Source organism: Dendrobium catenatum, unplaced genomic scaffold (assembly GCF_001605985.2).
Source record: "Dendrobium catenatum unplaced genomic scaffold, ASM160598v2 fragScaff_scaffold_621, whole genome shotgun sequence".
In the NCBI taxonomy this organism is placed as follows: domain Eukaryota; kingdom Viridiplantae; phylum Streptophyta; class Magnoliopsida; order Asparagales; family Orchidaceae; genus Dendrobium; species Dendrobium catenatum.
The window spans coordinates 11,543,655-11,567,430 of record NW_021319083.1 but is presented as its reverse complement, the minus strand read 5'-3'; the positions used below and the strand labels follow the sequence as shown (position 1 = coordinate 11,567,430).

The window sequence follows — 23,776 nt, the reverse complement described above, 5'->3', positions numbered from 1 at the left end:
ACAATGTAACACACTCTATATGATGTATATTTGTTACATCAAGCAAATGCATTCCTTCCAATGAATGGCCTAATTTGTAATTAACTAACTGCAAATACCATGGATTCATTCAAACTGCGCTAGACCCTATGATTTTTTTCTTTTTTAGGATTTTTGACGTAAAAATTTTGATATCTCTTATAAATGCTGCATCCTCTTTTTTATTTGATTGTGTACTGGATCTTCGTACAAAGTTAAAACGTTAAACTTTATATTTCTCTATCGCCTCAAATATTCCAGAATGCAACAATAATAATAATAATAAAATTCTAACTCAAACACACAGCATTTACATAAATTTCGAATCAAAATTTTTTTAAGTTAGTCCAAATTTTGCACCAACAAATTATGGTGATCTGCGTATTAATTTAGATGTTGATCCATTCTTAATCGTTACAAGCTAAAATTTTAATGCGCTCTCAACGAGCCCGCCAATCAAAGACCGATGCTTCCAGCATTATGAAGTCAATGGCCGCCTACGGAGACTTGAGCATGTCCAACTTTTTCAGTGTTGATTTCTTCTTCTTCTGTTCGCCAATACCTTTCAAAATTTCGCTCCCCATAGCCTCTACCCTCTCGCTTTCCTTTCATCTTTCTATAAATCATGACCTAACCCTTATGCCGCCACTCCTCGGTACACCTTAGCCGTGTTTCTCAATGCAGCCTGCTCCGAACGGCGTCACGGTACATTCCGTTGATGTGAGCCAGGCGGCTAAGCCGGTGCGGCCGGAATCCAGCATCCTCCGGCGTCTTCCGGTGCCGCTGATCTTCCTGATTGCGTTCGGCCTCTCGTTCACCTTAATCTACCGCGCCGCCGGCCCGATCCCGCTCTTGACGCAGTGGAATCGAGCCGATTCTTTCGATCTGGTGAGTTTATTCTTGTTCATCTCATGGGACGAGGTAGGGATTTTCTGTTTGAATGCTAGCATACCGAAATCACAGCGTAATAGTATATTGATTTATGGCCTGTTGAGACTTAGTGCCGTATTTGATTTGAGTTGACACACGGCGAATGGTGACGGTGTGGTGGATGTGATTCGGTGCAGAAACCCTGCTTATTGTATTGATAAATATTGCTGGAATTCCCTAGGTAGGTGTCCGGGGCCCCGGGCTCTTGACCGAACTTTCAGTCCATTGGTGTGAGGTTAGCATGGGCCCAGGTAGCGTGCCCCGCTCAATTATTGAGCGTGGTTTCTATGGCAATTATCTCATTTGATTTTGTTTTTTATGGGGGTAAATTGAGTTTTAATAATGATAATAGTGACAGGCACTCTTCACACAATGGAATACGCTAGGTGGAGAGTCAGCGTCCTGTGAGCCCATCTCGAACGTTAATGAAAAACCTCCTAGGTCATCTATGCCGTCCCTGCATAATAAATCATTACTTGTCTAACCATCTCTGTACCTGTGTACAGATTATCCTTTATATAAAGAAATGAATTACAGCTGCTTTGACAAATAGAAATTTAATGATGGAAACGCTTTTCTTCCTTCCCACATCGTTCATGTCTTCTTCCCTTCTTCTTCATTCTATGCTCTGTGATTTTATTACACAGTAAATTAATATGCAGCTCAACTAGTTTTGAAATATAAATTTTTTCAATAATTTTTCTTCAATTACTGAACCGTAGATCCTTCGATGGCGCTTCATTAAAGTGTTTGTTAGCGTATATTGGTTTTGTGGACCCTACAATTGATTTCACCGAATATTGTGTCGAATTGAGGTAATTAATCACTTGTTTCCTTTAGGCCTCGGCTTATTTATATGCCTAATAATTATGGAAAAGCAGCTACAAATTAGTAGGGCATCATAGTGTGTGGACCACAGTAGCCTCATGCACAGCGGTTAATAGCCCTTCATCATGAGAGATTATTGGGTTCGGACACCGGACACAGCTTACTGTTCGGTACTGTGGTACTGTAATACTGAACTCGGTATTGTGAAGTACAGAATTCGGTACTTCACAGTACCGAGCAGTACCGAGCTCATATAGAGCTTAGTACCGAGTAGGGAGTGATGTGGTGTTTTTTCATTGGCCTCCGGATGTCGTCCGGTGTCCAAATCCAATAATTTTCCCATCATCATATGCCTGCGGCAGCTTGTGGGATTTTGCCCCTATTAATCTTGTATCCACGTGACGTTTTTGAATAACAGGACATTGGATTAAACTAAGGCACTACTTCATTCCTAATCTCCCACAATAAATTGGGATTTTTTTTGGGAGATTTACACCCATGCCACTCAAATCAATGTATATACAAACCTAATTCCCAGGAAAATAAATTGAATCAACAAGCTTATATACTTTGTGCCTGTTGCGATCAAATTATTGAGAATTTAATGAATGGAGTTAAGTGGTGTTAGTACTATAACCAAAATTTAAGTGTTACATAGAAAATTGCCTCCTTTGTTTGTCCCAACACCCAATTCTATAAAGCATGCTTAAGTCTCATATATCACATGATATATTGTGGGAGTTGGTAAAAAACTATGAGACTGTTTTACTGATGCAGAACTAGGAGGCTATAGTAAAAGTTGTATATTTATATGTTGAAATCAGATTATCAGTGATATATCATCAAAAAATTATCTTGATCGGGCACGAATCTCAAGGCAAAATTGAAGAGAAAACTTTCGAAATTAATTCTGGGCACGAATCCCAAGCATTTACTAAATACCTAAATGAACTATCTTACTTTAATTTTAATTAGCGTACTTAATTAATGAAGTAGTTGCATTAATTACATGGTTGTTTTCTATTAATGAAATATGTTACTTAATTTCCTTCTATTTGTTCTCTTATAATTGACCTGTTTGGACTTTCATTTGATTGTCATGCGTCAATTCTCCTCCACTTGAACTTTGCGCCGGAAAGTCGAAGGTGTTATAGGGATGTGTGAAGGAAGGTCAATATTGCATGTAGGGGTGTCCATTTGGGTCAAGTTTGTCTCCACCCCAAAAATAACCCAACACAAATATAATCAAATTCAAATGAAATGTATTAAAGATGATAATAAAAAAGTGTTTTTATTAAAAGATGATATTCAACAAAAATGGATGAGATATTTTGATAAGTTTTTTAATGAAGATTATGAGAATAAGATTGAATTCAATGGTTTTAGCACCCTCAATGAAAATAAAGATTTATTTTTTTATCGTCGTATTAGTAAAATCAAGGTTAGAGAGGCTTTAAAGAAAATGAGATGTAAAAAAGCTGTTGGAGGTATGGAAATGCTTGGGAGATAAAAGAATTTATTGGTTTACAAAAATTTTCAATATTATTTTAAATACTAAAAAGATGTCAGATGAGTGGAGAATAGTGTGTTGATTCTTAATTTTAAGAATAAAAGTGATGCACAAGAGTGTGCGAATTATTGAGGAATTAAGTTGATGTGTCATACATAAACTATGAGAGAGAGTTATTGAACATAGGTTACTAATGTATCTTAAAATCAATTTGTATTCATGCCAGATGGGGCTACTATGGAAGCTATACATTTATTGAGAGGTTTGATGGAGAAGCATAGAGAGAATAACAGAGGTATAGAGAGAATAAGGAGGATCCACATATGATATTTAGTGATTTATAGAAAACATATGATAAAGTTCTAAGAGAAGTGATTTGGAGAGTTCTAGAAAAGAAAAGAGTTAATAATGCTTATATTCAAATCATTAAGGATATGTATGAAGGATTTGTTACTTGTGTTCAAACACAAGGTAGTTGGACCAAGTATTTTCCTATTTTGGTTGGATTACATCAAGGATCAGCTTTAAGCCCATATATTTTTGCTTTAGTCATGGATGTTCTTACGCTGGTGTATTAATGATGATATTCTTCTTATTGATAAGACTAGAGAGGGAGTTGAAGGAAAACTTGAATTATGGAGGTCAGCCTTAGAGTCTAAAGGTTTTTGTTTGAGTAGATCTAAAACCGAATACATGGAATGTAATTTTAGTAGTATTAGATCTAGTGGGGAGATTATAGCTTTGGGCGACCAAGTCATTAATAAGTGCACACGTTTTAGATATCTCGAGTCCATTTTCAAAGTGATGGTGAAGTAGATGATGATATTATTAGTATAATTCAAGTTGGATGGTTACAGTGGAGGAATGCATTGGGCTTTTTGTGTGACAGAAAAGTATCCCTCAAACTTAAGGAAAAATTCTATAAAATGGTGGTGGGACTTGCAATACTTTATGGTGCAAAATGTTGGTCATTAAAAGCGAAGCATAAAAGTAAGTTAAGTGTTGCAAAGATGAGGTTGCTTAAGTGGTTGAGTGGCTTCACTCTTAGAGATAGAATGTGAAACGAGTATATACGTGAAAAGTTTGGAGTAGCTCCAGTGGCAGATAAGATTAGAGAGAGTCGGCTTAGATGGTTTGGACATATAAAATGTTAACCTTCCGATGACTCGGTTAGGAGAGTAGATATATTATATTTTGACCTATATTAAGAAACGTGGAGGTAGATTTAAAAAGACTTGGTTATAAAATATTAGAAATGATTTTTTTATTAAATCTAAATAATAATTTGACTCTTAACAAGACACAATGGAGAAAAAGGATTCATGTAGCCGATCCCACATAGTGGGATAAATGCTTGATGTTGTTGTTGTTGTTGTAAAAATCCTTCTTGAATGTTTATCAAGTCACCACTTTGATGATGGTTATAATGATGATCTTGTAACTAGGCATCATTCAGTACTTCTTGAAATGCAGCTCACCATTTCTAATTATTTGTTACTTACTTCATTTGAAAAGATGAAAGGTCTCTTTTAATGCTTCAAATTAATTGCTTAATGGATGCTCCAGTCATCTACTAAATAAATTAATTTGTTTAAATTAACTAGCTTACATAATTAATGAAGTGCTTGCATTAATTACATGATCACATAATTAATAAAGTAATTTTCTCATATTTGTGATCTTATAATTGGCCTTCTTACATGAAGTGATTGTCCTGCATTAATTCTCCTCCACTTGATGCAGTTTGCTCCACATGGTTAAAATTTTGCTTTGAAGTGAAAGGGTTAATACTTCGTGTCTCTATAAGGGTGACGGAGTGTCCATAGCTATAAGTATAACATGTTGTATAATGTCTGTAGGTGCTAAGAAATCTAAAAATGAAAACTACTGTAGAAGTGGACCCATTTCTACTACAAGTGGGTTAGTTGTCTAATCTCAATGCTTTTTCAATCCTGTAAGCGGTAAAATATTAACAATAATGGAAGAAAGAGTGTAAATAATGTTATGAGGCAAACTCAAACGGTAACCATTAAATCCTAGGCATTTATTAGTTGTACAATTAGGGAAATAAATGTGATATGATGCATAAACAATATTATTATATGCACATGAATAATTGTTTTTGAAAAGTATCCATAATATACTTGTCATTATTTATGTGGAATGGTTATTAAACATGTAAATGGAGACTATGAAAATGTTGTATTAATAATGATGTAAAAGTATGCAACGAATAATGCATCAGTTCAACCATTTTAGGGTGATGCAGGACTTAAATGCCTAGGCGATGTTAATTAAGAATTTTGCATGCTTTAATTTAGAGAGCAATATTAACTAAAAGATTTGTAGTGATTTAAAGAACTAAATAAAACAAGAAAGGGGTGAAACTAGCTTAGGTCAAGTCACACAACTAGAAGTTAATATCACAAAATAATTAATTACTCAAGTATAGCATACATGAAAGATTTTCAACGACAAATCCCTAAGTTAATAATGTGACTAGTCACTATGAAAATAGATTCCTCACTCAACTCTCTAAATTACTAGGCTTAGTGAAGGGTGTTAACATAACCTTTATGAATCAACTAAGACCACAAGTTAAGGTAAGATTTAGAAAGGAAAATATTTGGAGGAGAGAGTCACTTTGCTCAAGATTTGGAAACAATCTGCCACTGGATGGAAGAGAGTTGTTCATTGATGGCGGCGGCGAGGGTGAAGATGATCCTCTCTACATATTTCTCTACGGTTTGATCAACCTCTGGATTGATATCGAAGAACGATAAGTTGAGGATATCAACTTGGCCTTGGTCATTGTAAACAAAGCCGTGGTCAAGCTCAGGATCCGCCATGCATGGGCAAGGAAATTTGTGAAGTGTGGAGAAGGGGTGGTGTGGCTTCTTTCCTCCTTTATTCCTTAGGTGAGGTATCAAGCCAAGGACAATGGTAGAGAGAGGAGGCGGATGGTCGGCCAAGACTAGGAGGAGAAAGCCTCTTCCAAAATCTGAAATTGAATTTCAGATTTGAATAAGAGGGGATTAGGGTTTTGAAATTTGAATTACAAGTAAGGGGAGGGAAAGAAAATATCTTCTTTATTGAGAGAATTAATTGAGGCTCTCAGAGGAGGGGAGGGCCGGCAGCATGCATGGGATTTGGGTGGGCTTGGGGGAGAGGAGTTAAGGCTCGCCTAATTAATAATCTCAAATAGGGAATAAGTAATTTAAATCAAATCCAATTTGAATTTTAATTGGTCTTGATTTAAGTAACTTTCCTAAAATAGATCATCTTAGTTAGGAAAGAATTTCAAATTCAAATTGATTTGAAATATGAAATTAAACTTTCCTAGTTTAAGATTTGTCACATATGAAAGGTATTCAATGTAGGGATTTGAATTGTGGAGGCTAGGGGAAGGAGATGTGGCCAGCGGCTAGGGATAGGGTTTGTGTGGTTTTGGCGGTTTGGAGGTGGGGAAGGGGTGGCCGATTGGACTTTGTAGGGGAGGTTTGATTTCGGTTGGGTGAGGGAGAGGGTTTGTAGGGCTGGTGGCTTAAGGGAGAAAGAGGAGGGGATAGGTGCTTGGCTGGCGGGTTGGAGGTAGTTCGGCTTGTGGTAGATGGGGAAGGAGAAGGGGAGGAAGAAAGGAGAAGGAAACCACGAGCCCGGACGCTTCCTGTGACTGGTGGATGATCTGATTCCCTCACCTAGGGACTTCAATCTCTCCAAGAACTCTCAAGCTCTCCAAAATCACACAAGTGCATGAATTTGTTTGTAATAATCTTCATTAGTCTCAAAAGAGAAGGTGGCTTTTAAATAGCGTCATACAATGGAGAAAAATAAAAGACCAACTTGCCCCTAGGGCTTTGATAGGAAATACTTGAGTTCACAAGTAACCCTAAGGTAATACTTGAGTTTGCAAGCAAACATAACCCAAATCGGCGAACAAACAGCAGCCAAATGGTTGTCCACAGCAGGAAAACAACAGAAATCTGCTGTTTACAGCAGGAAAACAGCACTTGTCTGGGAAAATCTAAGAGAAAACTCAAGTAAAGACTTGTATTCCACTTAGACGGTGAATAAAATAGCAAGATACAATTGATCCTCGATTCGAGAGGAGGATCGATCTCTCCCAAATCTCTGGCAACGCCAAGAGCCCAAAGAAAACCTAAATCTAAGAGATCTCCAATTTCAGCCAAATTCAAGATGCCCAAACCCTAGGAAAACCAAGCATTTAATGCATACAAATCAAAAGGAAATCCCTAAACGATCCCTACATTCAATTTCCCTCCTAGAATCCATTCAAAAACCGTCCTAAAATGAGCTCTCAGGAATCGAGTGCGTGCGGCTGACGGAAGAGGCGGAGATGTTCCGCCCGTTCTCCGCCTGGGCCGGTCCTGCGTGGACAGGCTGGACCAGTCCAATGGATTGGTCTAACAGGCTTACACATGACTAGGCCCTCAAGTGAGGGTATAAATAAAAATGCAATAATAACTCATAACACAAAATAAATTAATACAAATAATTCTAATACAATGATAATAAAAAATAAAGTGGTGTGAGTGTGGCCGTAGATCGACGGCCCCGCCTCTGGTTAACTCTCCAAGGTCGGATGTCCTCATCATAGGGTGTCTTAAAAATTGATCATCTATAGTATTTTGCAACTTGGCGAAATTATTGGAGCAAGCAATATTAGATAAGGCCATAAGTCTAAGAGTGAGTTCCAAATAGGCTAAATATTTGAGATGACAATATATATGTGTCTTTGGTGGGAAAGTTATATCAACCTTCACAAAAGGACAAGATCATCATGTAGTTTAGTAAAGTGAGTATCAAAATTGTTATTTGAATAGCACAATATATATGTGCATTTCTGAAGGCAAATGTATAAAACAACGCTTGAAAGAAAGCACTAAGAAATGTATCATTAGAATAATTATTGTCCAAGGGAGTGTCCGAAATAGGGGTCTAAGAAGAAATATCTAAGATACGTTCTAGCTTAGGATATCAGAAGAAGTGTCTAAAATTAGTTTTAGGCCTCTAAAATATGATTTAGCTCAGTATCTGATTCATTATGTGGTGTAGCAGGTAAGTTAGGTAAACAAAGTATTTATGCGACCCTTAATAGACCACGGTGTGTCCTCCTTCACAGGAATAAAATCTCTTCTGAAGATTCATTTATTGTTTTTTTAATGCGGAACTTTCAGTGAAGTCGGTGGAGGAATCACTTATTATTTTCTATTTTTGGTTTAGATAAGTTTTTGCTGCAAATAAGAATCATGGGATTTAAGTTGGGCTCATTTTTCTACTTTATTGATAGGAAAATGCTTGATAGCCTTGATTTTATGTTTAAAGACCCATATATCCTTAAGACTATTATACATAACTTTCTTTTCATAAATCAATGACTTTCCTAGAAGGATATATATTTTATTCATTGGAACGATTTCACACAAAATTGATTCTTCATAATTACTAAGGTTAATAGCAACTAGTTCTCATAGATAGGATATGGTGTTACCCCAACTAATATGGAATGGTTTATGATGGGGTTCATGTTTCAAGTTTTAGCATTGCTTGAGAGGATGACGCATACTCTACCATTTTCATCAAGAGCTAGCGTACATATCTTTTCATTATCTTGCATACATTTGGAAGTTGTAATTATGTTTCCAATAATTGGAATAAAAATATATATTTAAAGATAGATAATGGAGCTGAATTTGGATGCATTATGGCACATAAATAAATTGTAGTGCTTAATTATGAATGATGCAATTAAATAGTGTGCATGTAAGATAATTTTCAAGATCTTCAAGCATTTGCCAATAGCTTTAATTTGTTATGATAAGCATGCAAAAAATAATAAATCAAAAGTGAAACAATCAAGCAGATATTCTTCAAGAGCTTATAATCCAAATCACATTCGTAACTCCCCACCATTTCTTCATGATATGTAACCTTCTTCACTTTTGAAATGATGAAACATCTCTTTTAATGCATCCAATTATTTGGCTTCATTTATATACTTAAATTAACTTTCATAATTATTGAAATACTTGAATCAATTACATGTTTACATAATTAATGAAGATTACTAATTAATTTTTTCTGTTTGTAATTTTATAATTGGCTTTCTTGGTCTTCATTTGATTGTCCTGCAACGGCTTTATAAAATTATTCTGTAGACAAAAACTATGGAAATAAATTGTATAATGTGAATCTATTAAACTTGTTAGGATAAGGAGAGGCTGGCTCGGGTTCTGAAAGCATCTGCAATGGAAGATAATACCGTGATCTTAACCACTTTGAATGCTGCATGGGCTTCTAATGGCACTATCATTGATCTATTCCTTGAAAGTTTTCAGATTGGCAACGACACTCGTTCGCTACTTGACCACTTGGTGATAATTGCATTTGACAAGAAGGCATATCTCCGGTGCAGGGCCATACACGCTCATTGCTTTGCTCTTGCAACCAACGGGGTTGATTTTTCGGTCCAAGAAAACTTTATGACTGAGGGATACTTGAAGATGATGTGGAGACGGATTGATTTCTTGAGGATAGTTCTTGAAATGGGATACAACTTCATTTTCACGGTATTTTCTTGCAAACCACGTCCTAGTGTTTGCACTCTATTTTGAAAAATTTTCTGGGTTGTTCTTCATTACAGATTTGAATGTTGTGCATTTCGTCAGGTGATAATATCATAGTATCTGCTTGCATATTTTATGAGAGAATTCTGGAAAATAAATTAATCTTAAAAGACTGAAATACTTTTTTTTTTTTTGATAATTTTCATTTATACGTTGTCGGTTATTAGATGATCAAGTCATTTAGTATGTCCTGCAATCTTAAAAACCAGCTAGCCATTACCTTGTTAATGTAATTACTTACTAGAGAGATCTTTCTCACATAGTAATTCCTTTTTACTTGATCATATTTCCTCTTGTTTAGATTGAAATGTATATATTATTAAAGTTTAATCAATCTTCTGACACCACTGCAAGGCATTTTCATGTGCTAACTTTTGGAAGAAGCATACATGTAACCCTTCTCATAGGGGGCTAGTTGCTCGTCCACTGTAGTATTTTAATACATGATTATTTAAACAAAACTATTAGTTGGAGCAATTATCCTCAGGTTGCAGATAGCATGATGCTGTATTTGCTGAACTAGCCATGTCACTCAATAAACTTAATTTTGCGGCTGGTATCATCAAATTTCTAGCGTAATTTCTGTTAATCAAAATTGTTCAACAGTGAGTGGGAGCTAAATGAAAAATTACTCGTATATATCTTATATTTTTCAAAGACAGTGATTGAAGAGGCATAGTTATAACCATAGAGAAAATGATTCCAAAGAAAAAATCCTGTTAAATAAAAAATTTGTAATCCAAAAACTGAAGCTTTCGTTCCTAATGAAATGATTAAAAGTTCCATATTATATCTTGAGATTTCAAATTGAGTGTGGAGTCAAGAAGAAAAAACTATGAGAGAGACAGAAAAATCTTAAGGTTGGTATAAAGTAGGCTAAAATTTCATCATAGAAAGCCCAAGTTCTTCTTGAACTAGTGAAGTGATTTTATGCAAATAAATGAGAAGATTGAGACATCAGACAAGCATTTGGCATAGGAACAAATATCCCTTGTATCTATTTCATAATTTATTTGATTAGTTAATTGAGCGCTCACTTTAAATAAGGAGACCATTCCAGAGTTGTTCGATATTTTGCATTATATTTAATAATCCAAGATATTGAGCCATTATTTGAGTAAGCCACTCTATGAAGTTCAGTTTGAATCATATTGCGAAGGAAGTGTCATGTGGGTTTTAAAGAAGATCACATGCTTTTGTAATAAAAATGGTTAGAGCATGTGTAAAGTCATTCTAGCATTGAATTTAAACATTAATGGTGAAACAAAGGTCACTTGGCGAGATATTTGAGCTAGCAGAAAGAGAGAGGCCACATCAAGTCATTAAAATAAATCAATTCACAAATTACGCAACACTTATTAGGCTTGTACCGTGTAAACAACATATTTTGGATTGAGTCATACTTGAAGTTGTTGAGCTGCACTATAAAGATGGATATGTGGCATCCAATTTATGGAGTATTTCGGACCTTCATATGCTAGATGGCAGGTTATAATTATTTTGGGGTGTATTTGAGCTTGTTTGGAGGCTTTTTTATGCTTAGTTTAAGAAGATTTGGATGCATATTGATGATAACCACCATTAATATGCCAAATTTGATGCCATCAAACACAACATAAATCATGATTAACTGAGTTGATGCTGCTCAAGACAAGCATTGAAATGCGTCGATTGCGCACAAAATCACTCAAAAATATTGCCCGATTGCAAAACGGAATGCACCGACATGTCCTCGACGTTTAACTTATCAGAGAAGCATCGTTCGCATGAAAATCGGCTTGATCGAGTGATGAAAGCGATTGTTGGCATGCACGATGCTACACAAAACCATCCAAATGACATCTGATCCATGGCACACATCAAGTTTTTGTATATCTTGCCCTCTTCTCTCTCCTCCATGTAACACATCAAGAAAACCAAAAAGAAGTGGGAAGTTTGTCCCACATCGCTTTTGAGTGATTTGGTTTTGCTAAATAAAAGTAAAAATATGTATAGAGCATTTGTTGTTTAGCAAACAACGTGAAGGCGATGGAGGATGGGTTGGCAAGTTGCTCGATTAAGTCATTTTATTTTGTTAAACGAGAGAAGCTCGTTAATAGGCTCGATTTGTTAAACGAGAGACTCGTTAATAGGCTTGACTAGCCTAAAATGAACCAAGCTCAAACATGAACACGAGCTGGAGTTCGAATAGGTGTTTTTAAAATGAGCTCAATCTTGAATAGGGAGAAAACAAACTCGAATCTTATCGAGCCAAGCTCGAGCTCAAACATGTTGAATCTCGGGTCGGTTTGATTCGTTTACAGCCCTATATAGGGCCCATAAGAAGTTACAGTTCTTTTCCTTAATTATCTTCTTTGGTGTCTATTGGCCTTTTTATTCATTTAATAGGTGGGTGAAAAGTTATTTTATATGGATAAAGAATGCAACATTTTTGCTTGCTACAAAGTAGGATTTAGTAAATTTTATAAATTTAGATTTAGTATATCTCTGAGAGGATTAAATCTTAAAAATTATTGAGCATACCAACTATAAAATCTTGCTAAGTTTTCATAAATCATTTGGCTATTTATTTTAGGCTTTAATTTTTTTCAAAACAAAAAGATTTAAAGTAATCAAAATCTTGTTTAGTTGGATATATGTTAAATCTTGTTTAAATCATGCCTAATATTGGATGCCAAACATTTTATGTTAAAGAATTGAACTGCTTTTATCCACAATTATATGATCTTGCGTATGGATTTCTTCCACTTTTTTTGTAAGTGATAAAGAGCTGTTAAAAAATTTGTTGTGTTTGATTCTACTTAATTATATTTGTTAAATTACTTCTTGAGGGGTTATGAATTTTAAATTTATTTCATTTAATGTTTTTGCTTAACCATATTTATGGAATTACTTCTTGTGGATATATTGATCATTTTTTACATTATCTTTCTTTTTTTCCTAAAGGAAGATTGTTTATTATCATCAATTTTGTTTGTTCAAATTGTTCATGAACAAGCTTTCTTATAAGTAGAATTATAACTTTTTTATTTGTGAATGGGCTCCTTTGGTAGTTCGAAAACACTCACTAGATGTGTTCGTGAACATGCTCGTTTAGTAGCTCAAATACACTTACTATATATGTTCGTGAACAAGCTCGTTTGGTAGTTCAAAATAATCGCTAGAAATGTTCGCAAACATGTTTGTTTGTAGGCTCGACAAAGTTTGATAAGACTCATTTTGTTTAAAGCTCGATAAGCATGAAATAAATTAAACATGAACCAAATACGAACCAAACACAAACAAAACATGAATATCCATCAGTTTAAACGAACCAAGGTTAAAAACAAACATAAAAACTCGAATCAAGCTCAAACGAACATGAACAAGCTGATAATAATGTTGAAATCTAAAAATAAAAAATATATGAAATGAGAATAACAAAATGGAAGAGAACAAAAAAGAAGAAATGGGGTGGACATGCACGTCCCCATGACATTCGCACTTCTCTTTGCTGTGGCTAAAGTAAATACCAATTCAGTTTATATAAAATGACGAGGAAACAAAAAAATGACTTACGTGCATTGAGGTTGATTTGACAATTTGACTACCGACTCTCTCGTTCTTGCGATCTACAAATTCCACTTCGACTTTTGGCTCTCATTCACATACGAAAGGTGACGCCCCACCTCCTGCTTCTGTCATAGACGAATCAGGCAAAGCCTGCTCGGTTCTGTCTATCTTCAACGACCGAGCATGATACCCACATGAACAGCTCAGTTGAGCCGTCCACGCACAATCATGCGTTCTTTCAATCCCTTCTCTCTACAATTTCGCACACAGATCTTCTGATATCCACCAATGCCTCCATGCACGAGCAAGAACCCGACCTCCGCTTTCCTGTGAGCGGGCGAACTCGAGTGCGACCCCCTGTGCGTATGAATCCAATCACGATCCACATTGGTTGCTTCATCTCTTGCTTCCACCAATCAAAGAGCCGCACAGGTCTTACCTCCCTCTCATGAACCAGCCCATTGTCGATCCCATGCCAGATAGCTCTCTCTACCTGTGTCCGATCACACACTCGAACGCACTCTTAGCTTCTTGAAACTTGAGTGAGGAGGAACAAATGGTTTGTATATTAATAATTGTTGGGTCCTTGAATATTCACGGCTGTAGAGAAATATAAATTTAACGTCTTAGCTTTGTACGAAGATCCAACATACAATCAGATAAACGAAATAGTGTAGCGTCCATAAGAGACACCAGAGTTTTTTACTTGGAAAACCCCTAAAAGGGGGAAAAACCATTGGGCTTGGCCCAGTTTGAAAGAATCCACTAGTATTTGCAACAAATTACAAATGATGTGCTTCCTTAGGGGGAAGGCCTTGGTTTGATGTAGCAAATGTTCATCATACAATATGCATTACATGGTGTAAATTGGAATAATTAGAATTGATATGTTTTGTTCGGTCGGCGGTACCATAGTCGGCTGGCGACAGAGGTTAGAAAGACCGTATTCGGGTGATGGTGGTCGAAAGGATGACAGTTCGTGGGCTACATAGGTCATAAAGATTGTTGTTTGATGACAGAGGTTGGAAGGATCATAGTCGACAGGCGACGAAGGTCGGATAGATTGTAATGGGGTGAAGGTAGTTGGAAGGACCATAGTCAGCGGGCGATGGAGGTCGTAAAGACTGTTGTATGATGATGGAGGTCAGAAGGATCATAATCATCAGGCGATAGAAGTCGTAAAGACCGTTGTCTGGCGACGGAGGTCGAAATGACCATTATAAGTTGGCGACGGAGGTCTTAAAGACCGTTGTTTGGTGACGGATGTCAGAGATGATGGAGGTTGGAAATGTCATTATTGGGTGGAAGTTCAATAATAATTGGAAGCCAGGTGGAAGTCCGGAGCTTCTCGGTGGTCAGGCTAAAGTCCGACGACAGTTGGTGGCTGGGCGGAAGTCTGGTGTCAATCGGTGGTCAGGCGGAAGTTCGATGACAGTTGGTGGTCAGATGAAAGTTCGGAGTCACTCGGTGGCCGAGTAGAAGTCTGGTGACAGTTGGTGGCTGGGCAGAAGTTTAGCCTCAGTCGGTGGCCGGGAAAAAATCAGTCACTCGATGGCCGGGTAAAAGTCCAGCGTCAGTCGGTGGCCGGGAAGAAATCTGGCGTCACTCGGTGGCTGGGCAGAAATCCGGCGACAGCTAGTGGCCAGGTGGAAGACCTGTATTATTCGGTGGCTGGACAGAAGTCTGACGGTGGTCGAGGAGTCTGGTGGCAAGAGAACTCTAGTTTCTCTTCTTCCTTCTCTTCCTTACTTGGTTCCCCCTTTACGTTAGGAATGATGGGTCTATTTATAGTTTTCTAATAGTTGCATGGCTAGTAAATATGAGGAAAATCAAGAGTAAGTTAAGAGTGGTTTGAATGGACGGTCGATGTTGATTCCCTTGATCGTGGGTTGTTTACTGGGAATTTAAATGTCTTGATGATATCAGAATTTGGCGATCTTGGGCTCGTTGGATTCGTCTCATCGAGCAGCTCGATTCAAATATAAGCATGTTATGTTTGTTAGCTATTTGGTCATCCAATTTATAGTTTGAACCTTCCAAATGCACTTCGTGTCTTCGAGCGTGACTTCGATAATTAATTAATGAAATTAAAAATTCAAATTCAATTAAACAAATTGTATAATTAATTGAAAAATAAAATTAAAATTCTAATTAATTAATTATCAATTTATTAATTGATTTAGCAAGAGAGCCTTTTAATTAATAAAATTTAATAAAATATTGATGTAAAAATATTAATTAATTAATTAATTAAAATATAATCTAATTAATTAATGCAAATTAGTTCAAAATTTTAATAAAAAAATAAGAGAATAATGTTCGCACTATACAAACCTAAGTACAATGCATACCAATTAAAATCCAAACTCCTAAAATTAAAACTCTAAAAATAAAACAACTAAAGCTCTCAAACAACTAAAATTCTAAGTAAACCTAAGCAAAACTCAGTTCTAGCTTTTGGCAAGCTTCAGCTCCTGACAAACTCCAGCTCCTGCAATTGCTAGTCTTGAACACTTGCAAATAAGTTAACAAAATTAATGTTAAAGTGGTAAAACAAAACTAGTACTGAAAGAGGAAAACTAGTATTAAAAAAAGAGAAACTAATACTATAAGTAAAGCTAGTACCACTGTAGGAAAAGCTAGCAATGAAATAAAACACTTTTGTTGGTGTCGAGGCAGTGAAGTGTGCAAAACTATATATCTGCTGCTAAAATCCTGCTAAGCTAAGCTTAATATGTCACTTCTAATAAAAGCAGTAAACCCCACTGATAACTATTTCGCTGAGTATGTCTATTGAGTGAAGCGGTGAACACCTGAAATTAATACCCAATAACTTCTAATAGAGGTCGTAAGTTCGACTTTAGTTAATGCATTAGGGGAAATCTCTAGGTAAACTTAACCTAACCCTAAATCCCACATACAAACCACTTTTAAGTGAAGCAGTAAGACCCGCGTGCTTGGAAAACTTTTAAGTAAACAACCCTAAACCCAAATAACCAGACGACTTATAAACAAAGCCGTAAGATCTGTCTTAAATTGAAACTACGGGCTACCTTCAATGACAGCAGTAAGACCTAACCTTTTTAAACCTAAGGTCTACTTTCAATGAAATAAGTAAAACCTAATCTCTTAAACCTATGGGTTACTTCTAACATAAGCAATAAGATCCACACCTAATTAACATGCGAGGGAAACCTTTGAGTGAGGTAAACTAGCCCTAAATCCTCAACTCATGGGCTACTTTATAAAAGTAGTAATACCCAACCTTAAACCTACGAGCTACTTTCAATGAAAGCAGTAAGATTCAACTTCTTAAACCTACGGGCTACTTTCAATAAAAGCTGTAAGACCAAAATTCAAACCTACAAGCTATTTCTAATATAGGATTTGTAAGACCTACCCAAATGTTTATGCTACTTCCAAGTGAAGCCGAAAGACCTACCCAAACCAACAAAACCTATATTTAACCACTTAAGTTTGCTAATGATCCATGAGAGAAGACAATCAATGGCTACTAATCATATTCCCTGGACACTGATCACTAGTATTGGTAAATTGAAACCTACAGTATACCCGGGACGACGGAATCAGGGGATCTTGATAGGGTCTATTTCCATTCCCCTCACAACTTAAACTAAAACACTTAAAAATTATTCATCCTTAATTGAATGTTCTCTTCAATGCGGTAGGAGGGATAATTAACTATGAGAGATTGCGCTCATGGGAAGTAATGATCTAGATCTAAATAAACCCTGATTACAGCATCAGGGAAAATTTGGTTAAGTGCAATCTGACTTAAGGGGAATGGAATACTATGACTGCAAAGTGGGATTCATGCTTAAGCGCCGTTTTTCTTGAGCGAAACAAATAAATGAACATAAACATGAACAAGCACATGCTCAGCCATGCTTGGTTCATTTACTAAACTAATGGTGTCCGCTTCATCCCATGCCCAAAAATTAAGATCTCCTTCTTTTGGTCCTACCCTAAGAAGGTGATTCATCTTCCCTTTCCGTTTCCCTTTCAAGTTGGTGTTCATAAATTGAGACCACTTCAGGTAATTCTTCCCATTTAAGCGATAGAAATGTTACATATTTTGGAGGTCTGCTCTTCCAAACCATAGAGTCCTTTTGGTCAAAGTTTTGGGAGGATTTGCTTCAGACCTTGCAGCGGCAAAGTGTAGCAATGAATGCTATATCAAGTAGGACAACAATGCAGACTGTGTTGGTTATAGATATGATAGTAACAACAAGGGAAGGCCAACAATGAAGGCACGACAAAAGAAAAAAATACTCAGAATTCTGGCAATGATAATGAAGTATCTTATCCATGTTAAATTCAGTGAATTGGAGAGGGAAAAAGCTTAATTTTATTGCGCAAAATTATCCCTATTTATAAATCTATACAAAATATTTTAATAAAGAAATAAATAACTACAAAATCATGCATAATTGCCCTAATATGATCCTTCATAAATCAACCAGCCAAATATGGAAGGGATCGACGTGATCCAGCTTAGCCTCCCATGAAAACCCCATGTTGGCCGTGGGATCAAGGATTAAGGGACGACTAGGACTTCACACTCCTCCCACATATCCTCTGTGGGATCAAGGGCCAAGGGAAGGTTGAGATTTAATAGTATGAGACATAAAATGAATAGCCTAATATTATATATGCTTGTCCTCAATAGTTTCATGATCATGAGCTACGCAGTTGCTATAGAGTTGTTTGTTTCTATAAGAGTGGCGATGACGTTTGTTTCATACGTCATAGTATCACAGTAGCACAATAATATCAAATGAAAATCTAACGTAAACATTGCACTGGCTTCCCATGTACGAAAATAACTTTCCTAGCAATTATAGTTATGTATTTTAGATTGGTTTGAAAAAGTTTAGTTGTTTTAGAGTAATAGCTTAGCAGGGAGATATACAGTACTGCTACATCTTTACTTTTCACATTATGGCGTATGAGGTGCATGCCCTGACATATGTCAAAAGTCAAGTCTAATACAAGATGAGGGAAGAAGGTGTTTTTTTAGCTATGGGTATTAGTTTTATTGTGAAGTAGTTAATGGTGCTAGTAATTCTTGTTCCTTGTGCATAATGCTTGTTTGTTTCTTCATGTTTTTACTTAAAGGAACAAACTCCTGCCGCTGAACTTTATCAATCTGGTATTTTATAACTTGCTCTTTAAATCAACTTGGGGAATGCCACTGGTCTGCCATTAATGTTACATTTGCTTGCAGATTCAATTCTAAACTAAGGGTTATAAATGAGTCAAGCCAGGTCGTGCCAACTACCACTTCAAATTTATCTATCAATTTTTTTTGTTAAGCTAGAGTCGAGCTTATCTTTACCTATTCTTATTCACTGTGGGTCTCCGAAAGGATTCTGCTCATGTGATTCGAATGCAAAGGGTACAATCGCACTATCCCGTAGGAAAAAACGGTCGTAGACCTTTACAATCGACACAAGCAGGCCGATGGAAGAGCAGATCGAGTTATATATACGATTAGCCATGGAGGATAGCGGCTTTCACCTACACACCTCGATGGATAATAATATACATAACCCAAAATTTCACGAGATTTCCCCCATTCGATACATCAGCTCGAATGAGGTTTATTTGATTGTGGGGATCGATTTCCTACGGGCGCAAGTCCCCGTAGTTAATTACATCTTAGTCCTTGGTCTAAGAAGACTCTCGATTAGGGATGTTAGATTATCTTCTCAAAGGTGGGTTTAGTGCAAGGGAGTTTCTAGGCTTTCCTAATCAAAGGGAAAGATATGCCCAATTTGGCTTAATCGATCACACGTGGTTCAGTCAACATTCGGCCGGTCTGAGGAAGAGAAAACTGGAGAAAAAGAAAAGAGACAACGCACTCACACATACACGAGGGAAAGAAGGGGGTGGCGTCATCTGTGTGATGCGGATATGTAGGATTTATAGCTTCTGAAAGAATGGAGAGCTTACCCACCAATAAGGCGTATAGAGGTACACTCGTACCCCTCACCTTTAGATCCTAAATCTATAAAAGATGTAGTGTTGTACACACAACGCTAGCATCTACGACCTAACTAATGCAGTCCTGGACTTATTCCTTGCCTGAAAAAGGAAGCCAGCTAAAATCCTAAGCACAACCAATCGTCCTATATGTATGCAAGATGGGAAGGTGTTATCCTAATGAATCAAGGATTTGTAGTCAAAAGACTTAAATTAGGGACTCTACAATATGCAAACGAATAGACCTATCGCCATATATGATGCATGAAACAAATACATGAGTAAGAGTACCCTTATGTCTACTAATGTAATGTATGCATGCAAGTGAGGTGCTATGTAAAGTAAGGTGTGTAAAAACAAATGAATGTATGACATCCAGAGTACAGAAAAAAATAAATAAACACAAGAGGTACCCTTCAGGCAAGGTACCCGCAGCACATTATAACAGAAAACCATCCTAGCGATGCCCACCTCGTGTGGGAAAACAATGATGCCCAATGTCACAATGGGTGGCCTACTCTACAGGCCTAAATGATCATAATGGTCTCTAAGGCTCACAGAAGGTGGAGGGGTATCATACCCAAAACCAGAAACAGGCCAAAATCCTAACGATGCCTACTTCGTGTGGGAAAACAACGATGCCCAATGACACAACTGGGTGACCTACTCTACAGGCCTAAATGACCCTAATGGTCTCTAGGGCTCACAGAAGAGGGCAAGCTTTGACCTATAGGGTCAAAGCTTCGTCAGTGCACTAACCTATAGCTGGCTACCTAAACATGCTAGAATATCTATTAACAATATGTGTGTGGAGTATAACAGTTTTGATATATAATTAAAAGAAAATTGCTTTACAAGTTGCAGAGGTTATACCTGACTGTGGCGCTGCCACTTAAAAGCTCCAAGCAAGCAAGTTATTCTCGTCCACGCAAAGCATGTGGCGCAGCCACTTAAAAGCTTCAAGCTAGCGAATTACCCCAATGTACCTTGCAAAATAAGATAACAGAGAAATATATATATAAGCGTAGATGCCATTCAGAAACGAAATGCAGGTAAATAAAAATATAAATGACAGAAAATTTAAGAATTGCATTTATATAATATGTGCATGTAGTAAATACTAAACATTAAAAGAAAATATCAGCCAAACCTAGGACTAGAAGTCATATCCTAACCAAACAAGTCTAAGGTGTGTGTAGGCTGTGTAGTTTTAGGTAAGTCCTATGTAGGATGATTTAATTATAATTGCTTGTATTTTTGATTTGTTAAAGGGGCAAAAGAGAAGTTTTAATTAAAGTTTAAATATTAGTAGTTTAGGATTGATTTTAGAGATTTTATTTTAGGATTTGATTGATCACTACCTTTGTTTCACACCGAGGCCGTGAGGTTTATTTCACCCTCCTTGGGGCTAACTTAATAGCCTCGTAGGCTTGGGTTACCCAGTGACAATCAATTTTGTTGGATTAGTCAGTTGGTTATAAATTAAAAAGAAATGTAAATTAAGTAATTTATTATCAATCAAGGTTTTACTTAAACCAATTAAAAAAATAATTTTAAAGTTTAACACTCCATTAAATCTATTCGTGGCGTTGTGCCACCAGGCTCGAGGAACCAGGCCTCCTTAGGACACTTAGCCCCGCAGCCCGGAGTAGTCCATCCAATAAACTTCATCTTTGGAGTGGTTGTTATGTATTAAGGAGTTTGTTGATTGATTTTATAAGATTAGTCTAAGATTTGATCTTTAGAAAACAATTATCCTAATAAATTTTAGTTTATATTTAATCTCCTAATTTAATCAATAACTTTTAAACCTTAAGTTGGTTAGGAGTTTATTATTAGATTTATTAAATTTGATTTTAGGTGTATGTTTCAGGCTTACTGTTTAATGATTACAAATGTTAATTATAATTTGATTAAGAATTAAATATTTTCTCAATACATTTTAAGAGTTAAGTTATAAATGATTGATTGATTATTAATGGATTTAAGAAAAAAAAGGCTAAACCTAAGAAGACGTGTCGCTAAGTTTAGTTTTGATGTCTCTATCCTATAAGAAACATGCACCCTAAGTCTATATTTTCTAAGACTCGGTTCTTAATTTTTATCCTTAGATGTCACTAAAGTTGTAGGGATAAAAAGAGTTTTGTTTTTCTAATCCTTAGGACTTTCGTATATGTATCGCTAAACCTAAGAATCTATGGATAAACGTACCATAATAAGTAGCAAAGCAGTAGAAAGAAAATAATGAAAATCAGAAATAAAAGGAATGTAGGCATTGTTGTTGTTGGGCACACTTCTTTGAAGCCAAGTGTGCCTCTAAAATAACCTTCTCCTCCAATTTGATGTGACACGAATAAGGAAGAAGACATTTTCAATGCCCTTTATTGTCCCCACATTCCAAATAAAGCACTTGATACATTACATAACTCACTTACATGAACCATTCTCCAAACAAACTCAAAACGACAAGGGAAGCTCAAGTTCCCAAAACTAGAACTAAAACTAGATCTTTTTCTACCCACCACATTCTTCCAAACTTACATCTTAAAAGCAAACACTAATGAAAGGGAGACAACCTATGCAAGACAAATCATTTCATCCAAAAAAAAAAGATCTAGAAAAATTCCTAACACAAATTTACCTCACAAAATTTATCTACCCCAAAACAATATCTTATGAAAATCCTCCAAAATGAAACAATGCATAGAAATCTTTTCATAAGCAATCTACCAAAACGACCTTGACAAAAAAAAAACAACAATCAAGTGCTTCTCTATTTTATTTGGAGTGGGTAGATCCGTAAAGCTTTCCAACAAGAAAGTTGTATACAACCTCTCGTTGTAAAACCTTCATGAAATTCGTCGCATAAAACTTTTAAAATAAAATCGATCTAAAGCTAATGCTAAGCCATCTTAACATAAGCAAAACAGAATCTTTTCCTACAAAAAGCAAGTTCACAAAACCTCTCAATACAAAAATAATTCACAAAAACCTCCAAAAGGCTCTCAAAACAATCTTCGTTAGCGACCAAATCTATAAAATTTGATGCAAAGACTTTTACCAAAACGATAAGAAAAGAGCCTCATTGCGACACAAATCTATATAAATCCTATTAAAGACTTTGAAATAAGAGAAAATAGGTGATATTAAACTATTATATTTCACATCAATTTGCTAAAGTGTAACCATAACATTCCAAACTTGAATTGTTTAACATAATCTACCCATAACTTAATGTCATATTCATATTGTTATTTAGCGACTACGGAACTAAAAAAAACTCATAAACAACAATAATATAAAAGTATTCATTATGCTGCAAGAAAACTCTTCAATTATTCAACCTAAGGCTAAATCAATTATATGCCAAGTCTATGTTTGAAACAAAAGGTATATAAGAATTTTCAAATACAATTGTTGATTAGCATTTCCCATACAAAACTCAATCAAGTAGAGAATGAAGTATATAGATGTTTCATCACATATTAACTTTGATAGCTAAGCGTGTTGTCTTTTTTTTATTATGATATGAGTCACACAAACATGAGATTCATGATGCTTTCCAACCAACTTCAAAGCTAAATAAAAGTAAGAGAAAGCATGTTTTGATAGAAAATTAATTCTACTCCAAGAGAACATTAAGGTCTTCTAATAAAAACTTCATGTTTTGCTCGAAGAAAATCACCCAACATAAAGCATGCAGCCCTTGCATCAAATTGACTCGCATACTCGAATGAATCATAAAGTACATGAAGGTTCTCTAGACTTGGTGAGGCATAACAAGTGTATACAAAACTATCTAGAACTTTTCATGTGAAATTTTGTAAAGCAAGTTCAAGTGGATGAGTATATCATCAAAATAGTATTCCAGTAAAAGCAAAACAATTAATGAACAATACAATTGCATGGAAATAATGAGTTTGAATGTATGATGCTTCAAAGCATTAGACTTGGAGGGATCTCACAAACTAGTGTCATTTGAAATAAGCATAAACACATCTCTTTCTCAAAAGAGTTCGGAGCACAAAAGCGATGAAAATCTACATATAACTTGTTCCCAAAATAGCTTAGAACACATGAAATATTAAAAATCTGCATATGGGTCACAAAAACAGTAAATTTCTGCACATAGTTCACTCCCAAACCAACCGAACTTCTTCAAAGAGAAAATGAGACAAATAAATCAAAATAAAAAAAAAAAGTGAAAAAGAAAGAAAAGTAGTGCAATGCAAGAGAGACGAGCATAGAGGAGTTAGCTCCTTTTTTTTTTTTTTTTTTTTTTATC

At 35.9% G+C, this 23,776-nt stretch overlaps 1 protein-coding gene across 1 annotated transcript in view; it reads left to right on the top strand.

The window, feature by feature from the left end:
• The first annotated feature begins 237 nt into the window (after positions 1–237).
• Positions 238–23,776, top strand: part of LOC110113992 (uncharacterized protein At4g15970) — a 37,180-nt gene continuing 13,641 nt past the window's right edge. The window contains exons 1-2 of the mRNA XM_028695155.1: positions 238–906; positions 9,517–9,876. Of these exons, the coding sequence (XP_028550988.1) occupies positions 697–906; positions 9,517–9,876 (570 nt within the window). The 5' untranslated portion in view covers positions 238–696. The remainder of the gene's footprint in view (positions 907–9,516; positions 9,877–23,776) is intronic.